This window comes from Chiloscyllium plagiosum, unplaced genomic scaffold, assembly GCF_037043375.1.
Source record: "Chiloscyllium plagiosum isolate Xiang-an unplaced genomic scaffold, Cpla_swu_hap1 HiC_scaffold_43, whole genome shotgun sequence".
NCBI classification, from domain to species: domain Eukaryota; kingdom Metazoa; phylum Chordata; class Chondrichthyes; order Orectolobiformes; family Hemiscylliidae; genus Chiloscyllium; species Chiloscyllium plagiosum.
The window spans coordinates 10173419-10180334 of NW_028270181.1; the positions used below are offsets into that span (position 1 = coordinate 10173419).

General features: G+C 48.5%; 1 protein-coding gene across 1 annotated transcript in view; it reads right to left on the minus strand.

Annotated features, from left to right (window-relative positions):
• ndst2a (N-deacetylase/N-sulfotransferase (heparan glucosaminyl) 2a) overlaps positions 1-1864 on the minus strand; it is a 111737-nt gene extending 109873 nt beyond the window's left edge. The window contains exon 1 of the mRNA XM_043679076.2: positions 686-1864. Coding sequence (XP_043535011.1) covers positions 686-1678 — 993 coding nt within the window. The 5' untranslated portion in view covers positions 1679-1864. The remainder of the gene's footprint in view (positions 1-685) is intronic.
• Between the last annotated feature and the right edge of the window lie 5052 nt (positions 1865-6916).

A 6916-nucleotide genomic window follows, 5' to 3' on the forward strand; every position in this document is an offset into this window, starting at 1 on the left:
TGAAATAGATGCATTTGTGGACATGTGCTTGCAAAGAACAGGACCCTTACAAATACTGGAAGCTGCATTTATTAAGTGCACCACAAGATGTGCCTTTTCCAGCACTGGTCAAGTCCTGTACTACCAAATGACAATTTGAAATCATTTTTAACTATTCAAGGTAGTTGGCTAAAGATTCAGAAAATCGGGAGAGAATATTTCATTTTCTTTTACACAGCAAATCATTGTGATCTGGAATACACAGTCTGAACATATGCTGGAAGCAAGTTCTACAATAACTTTTGAAACAGAATTAGATAAATACTTGAAAAAGAAAGCTACAGGTAAAGGTCAGTCTGTTATAACATTAGTTCATCTATGCAAACTTGCTGTAACTAGTTTGATGAATAGGGGGCGCTGTTTCTGAAATGTGAACTTTTAAAATGTGTGTTGGGTAGAGTGTGGTTGCATCACCAACATTTTAAAGTGTTATTTGTATCGTGCGATACTTGTACAGCATGGGATCACACAGGAACATTACCATCGCACTATAGAAGAAATGACTGTACAACAATGAGGTGGTGGTGATGGAGGAGACAATTTTGAAAGCTCCTTCGTGAAACCAGCATAGAAATGAGAGGCTAAATGGCCTCCTTCTGTGTTACATTGTTTCTCAATTACGTGAAAAGATAGCCCAGTTGCTTACCTCAACATCCGCGACCTTCATCCTTGTCCCTTCCTTCCCCACAAAGATGTCGTCAATGTCCACCAAAAGGTAACGGTCCAGGGGCAGGCACAGCCGCTTGCCCGTAAGGTAGGCAATCGCGTCCACGAAAATCAGCTTGTGGAGCCAGAAGTTGAGGTTGTTCCCGAAGAAGACTCGTTGGATGCCGTCGTGCAGTCCCAGGTCCTGGACCACTGTCGCGTGTAGGGCTTTGTGCGTGCTCAGGTGGGGGATAAACTCTGCTGACTTCGTGCTGGCCAGGAGGACCGGCTCGTAGGTGCTGTGATTCGACTGGAAGACCGTCCAGTCATCACCAGGCAACGGGCCCTGCTCGACCTCATTGGCCCGTGTCACGTAAAGCAGCGGGGCATTGGGGTTGATGTGGTAGTCCTTGAGGCCGAGGTTGGAGTGCAAGTACAGAGGGAAACCTTTGAGTTGGGCGCTGAGTAAACTGTTCTCGTTGGCTTTGAAGAAGCCAATGACGCCAACGCTGTACTCTATACAGTATTTATCCAGCAACTCCCTGTTCCAGGCATCCAGGTTCACATACTTTAGAACATTCTCATAAACAATGAGGGCATAGCGACCCCTATCTTTGTCTGTTAAGGTTGGCACATCCCCTTTCCCGGGGGCTATTTCTATCCTATATTTGAAGTGGCTAGACTCCAGAATTGCCACTATTTCTTGACCTAGTTGGGAATAAATACTTTCGGCGAAAACCAGGACCACGGGGTCAGTCCTCGAAGTGTCCACGGCAGGCACGAACCGCCTGAGAGACTGCGGTGGCAGTGAGATCCTGTGCTGGCTGTTGCAATCACTAATTGGTAACGGCAGAGCCTCCTTGATCTTAGGGCTGTTCGTCACGTAATAGGCCAAAAAGCACATGGAGACCAGACTGAAGGTGATCAGCAATAAAATCAACCGGTGCAGCTCCAGCTGACGGCAATTCCGTGCAAACTTCCAAGCACTAACCATGGTGAGCTCTGGCTAGCTCGAGGTTCAGAAAAGGGCAGCGAGTCTGAGAGGGGTCCACGCCACAGCAGCAGCGACAGGCAGCAGCAGCAAGCAGTAAACCACTCCTCACCCACTGCCATTTATCCTACGTGACCATGGCAGAACAATCCCATCGCTCTCTGGCTGGCACGCGTCCTTACTCCTCACCGAACCCACCACCCCACCCCACCCCCCGCCCCCTCCACTTTCAGGCTTCGACTGGCACTGCTTCGGGATCACGCACCCGAGGGGGCATCTGACATCCTGGGCAAAACCAAAAGACGCCGCCGTGCCCAGAAAGATGACCGCTCAAGTTCCTCTCCAGCCGAGAGAATCAGACATTCTCCCCCAGGGATACGCCGCAGAAACCTGCAACACACAAACAAGCAGATAGAAATAAATAGATTGGAGAGTTAGAGTTAGGGTTCAGGCTAGGGTTAGGGTTAGGGTTAGGGTTAGGATTATGGCTAGGGCTAGCATTGGGATTAGGATTAGGGTTATGGCTAGCATTACAATTAGGGTTAGGTTAGGGTTATGGCTAGCATTGGGATTAGTGTTAGGGTTAGCGTTATGGCTAGCATTGGGATTAGTGTTAGGGCTAGGGTTAGCGTTATGACTAGCATTAGGATTAGGGTTAGGGTTAGGGCTAGCATTGGGATTAGGGTTAGGGTTATGGCTACGGCTAGGGTTAGAATTATGGCGAGCATTAGGATTAGGGTTAGGATTAGGGTTAGGGATATGGTTAGCATTTGAGTTAGCATTGGTGTTAAGGTAAGGGTTAGCATTAGGTTTTGAATTAGGGTTAGGCTTAGGGCTACGGTTGGTGTTAGGGTTAAGGGACGGGGTTAGTATGAGATTCAGATTAGGGTTAGGGTTAGGTTAGCGTTAAGGTACAGAGTTAGCATTAAGTTTCAGATTACGGTTATGGGTAGCATTAGGGTTTGGGTTTAGGGTTGGCAATGCCAGTTCACTGCCACCATTGGGGGTACACAATGCAAAATTTACTTCCCCCTTCCCCATGGTGAGCACAGGGTTCCAATGGATTTTCCCTCGGGTTACCACCCAGACTCTAGTTGGAGGCAAACAGCCAAACCACACAGGGGCAATGGAATGGGGGCTGGGGGTGAGGGAGGGGGATAGTAATACTGTGGAATATTTATCAGAGCGAGTGAGACAGACTCAGCAGCTCGGGCAACACACGAATTCACTGGCCTCACACATAGAACACACACACACACACACACACATTATTTGCATTTATAAAGCACCATAACAGAAAACCGTCCCATCACATCCCCCAGGAATGATTACCAAAAACAGATCCAGACCAGAAGCTTGATCATCGACCCTAAACATCATAACAGAGTTGGAAGGCTCAAGCTTTGTTGCTGGGACCTTTTCATGAGAGTACATAACGTGGAATAATGGGGGCAAAATGTGTGACCTCCAAATGGAAATTGGACCACTGATTTCAACCTGCCTCAGCTAACCTGCTCATACACAGGTAAAACTGAAACAAAAACAGAACTCGCTGGAGAAACTTAGCAGGTTTGGCAGCACCTGTGGAGAGAGAAACAGAGTTAACATTTCGAGTCCCTTACAACTCTTCTTCCAATGACTTTAACCTGCTCTAACATGTTTTACTGAACTCCAACTGACTCAGTCATCCGTTCTTGCAGCAAAACCAGACCAGTACTTTTTTGAATTGGTGCCTGGTTTCAGTTGTTGCCCAGGCTCCCTCACCTCTCTCCTGATGGTGGGGCTGGCTCCCCCTCTCCTGTGGTGCCTCTCACATTCTGGTGTGATCCCTGCCGATGCCTGGCAGTAAGCGGTGGACTGGTGTAAGAGGCAGGCTCTTGCCTGAGCTCCGTGCAGTTGGTGCTCAGGGAAGCAGCACGTTGCTGACGTGTTCTCGGCACACTGACATACGCCCTGGGCACCTGCCTCTCCACATTCCAGGGTCCAAAGTTTAAAGCACTGTAAACAACACTGACCTCCGGGACTGTTGCATTAAGGCTGAAACACGGCAGGACACACAAACAGCCACACCACACAGGGCAATGGAATGGGGGCTGGGGGTGAGGGAGGGGGATAGTAATACTGTGGAATATTTATCAGAGCGAGTGAGACAGACTCAGCAGCTCAGGCAACACACGACAACAGCAAGCTGCATTCACACTGCATCTTTAACATAGCAGACACCCAACGGGCATGACAGAGATAGCGTCGATTATGTCTGAAATGAAGGGTTAGGGTTGAAAAGTGTGGCGCTGGATTTTCTGCTCCCACGTGATCAACAATGCCCTCCATCACATCTCTCACACATCCTGTACCTCCGTTCTCTAACCACACACACACACACACACACACACACACCGCCCCCCCTAGCAAATCCAACAAGGATAGAACCCCCACAGTCCTCATATCCCACCCCACGAATGTCCAGACACAGCTCATTATCAAACCCACCCACCAACTGGAGGAAGAACACCTCATCTTGCACCTCGGGACCCTCCAGCCACACGGCATCAACACTGACTTTATCAGTTTCCAAATCTCCCCTCCTCCCAGATCCAACCCTCCAACTCAGCACTGAACTCTTGAAATGTCCTATCTGTCCATCTTCATTCCCACCTATTTGCTCCAGCCTGCCCACTGACCTATCATCATCACCCCCTCCACCTGCATTTATCTAATGCCTTCCCAGCTACCTCCACTCACCACCCCTCCATTTATCTCTCAGCCCCCTTCCCCCTCCACACGCCTGAAACGGCGACTCTCCTGCTCCTCAGATGCTGCCTGACCTGCTCTGCTTTTTCCAGCACCACACTTTTCAACGCTGAAATGGAAGGTTATTCTTGAAGCTCAATTCCAAAGTTTTTTTCTTCAATGGTACAGGTGCAATTCCCACACGGTCGAAAGAATGCCAAAGGAAGGCACATCGCTGCCAATCTGCATGCTCCTCAACAAGTGCAGGCATAAGGTAATGGTTCTGAAAGGGTTAATTCTGATGGTCTCATTAAACTCCATCCAATCCGACGCCATCATAAGGACTTGGGTTGGGAAAGCACAGAAGCTCTGGATCTTGAAGGAGACAGACCTACCATCGAGGTCTCCTCACCATCGAAATAGCTAAGGCTATCGCACCAATATCATAGAACCAAACAGTCATAGAGATGTGCAGCTTGGAAACAGACCCTTCAGTCCAACTCGTCCATGCCGACCAGATATCCCAACCGAATCCAGTCCCTGCACTTGGCCCATTTCCCTCTAAACCCTTCCTACTCATATACCCATCCAGATACCTTTTAAATGCTGTAATTGTACCAGTCTCCACCACTTCCTTTGGCAGCTCATTCCATATGCACACCACCCTCTGCATGAAAAAGTTGCCCCTTAGGTCTCTTTTATATCTTTCCCTTCTCACCCTAAACCTGTGCCCTCTAGTTCTGGACTCTCCCACCTGACTGCTATCACTCCATAACATACATTCTGCTTCAGACAAGGGTTTCCTCTTGTTGTTCTACCCAATGGCTTCTCTTGACCAGTCGGCTAGGTGGACCCAGTCAGAGCAAGGGGATTGGTTGGCAGTGGTTGACATTACGTGCTCACATGACATGGGGGAGCTGGCCACACCACCATGTTTGATCTGTGCGGGGCAGTTGCTAAGCTCCAGCCAGAACTGAAGAACAATATTTCTCTCAATCTTCAAACAGGGAGGTTTTATTCTGAAGCTGTGCACTCCATAAAGCTCAAAGCAAGTCTGAAGAAGCCAATGAGCACTGGTTAATGACTCCCCCAAGTGTCACGTGACTCACTTCTTAAAGGGACACTGTCACAATATATCAACCATAACACGTAACAATGCTATTTTGCTGAAGTCAGTTTTACCTCCACAGGAAGCATCTTTTCTTATTTTACTTGTCGCGTTATCATCTCCTTTTGCTTTTCACCATTATCACTTTTCTCATTTAATCATCGCTGCCATGAACAGACTGACTGATTTCCCAATCGCCCTTACCCTTGACTCGCTGCTGGGATTACAGCACTGAAGAAAACACTGGGAAAACAGAAAATTAAAATGGGAAGGGGCGAGAAATATTCAGCCACACACAAGGAACAAGTCCACATTTCAGGTCAGTGAGCTGCCTTGAGAACTGGAAGATGTTCATCAATTCACACCTTCCAGTTCTGACAGAATATCCTTAACTGGAAACATTCACTCTCCAAAAATGCTGCCTGACCTGCCCAGTATTTTCTGTTTTAGTTCTGGGGCTTGGAGACATTACCACTTGGCATGGGAATATGATCCAAATGACCAAAAGGAACTGTCAATTCAGTATTCCATTATAGCCACGAAACGCCTGTGATAACTGTCAAGTATTGTTCTAGCTTCCTACTTCTCGGATTTCGAGAGACAATGCCACAGGAATCATCACCACATTCATTCAGTGCAACGGGTTAACATCATTAGTGGCAAAAAAACCTGCAGATGCTGGAATCCAAGGTAGACAAGCAGGAGGCTGGAAGAACACAGCAAGCCAGGCAGCATCAGGAGGTGGAACATCATAGCAAAAATATACTGTCAGATTGCGAGAAGCATCTAGTCTCATGTATCGCTGTCTTTACAGTGTTCCTTTTTGTATTTGGCATAAAACTCTCCTCTCCACAGTTTGCTCTCTTGAAGGTAAGCATTGAACGCGCAGTCTCTGGTAATTTGCCGAAGTGCCCTTACCTATAGTGTAAGTGTGTTCAGTATCCACATGGACCCTGTTCCCTCCAATGCAGTGCTGAGGGAATACAACAAAGAGTGCAGTGCCAAGGGAGGGCTGTATTGAGGGTGTACAGCGCTGAGGGAGGGCCATGCTGAAAGAGGACAGCGCTGAGGAAGGGCAACAATGAGGGAGGGTCGTACTGAGGGAGGGTCGTACTGAGGGAGGGTCGTACTGAGGGGAGGGTCGTATGAGGGGAGGGTCGTATGAGGGGAGGGTCGTACTGAGGGGAGGGTCGTACTGAGGGGAGGGTCGTACTGAGGGGAGGGCAACACTGAGGGGAGTGCAACACTGAGGGGAGTGCAACACTGAGGGGAGTGCAACACTGAGGGGAGTGCAACACTGAGGGGAGTGCAACACTGAGGGGAGTGCAACACTGTCAGAGGTGCTGTGTTTTGATGAAATACTGAGCTGGAGTCACAGGCACAGTCTAAGATCCCATGAACAC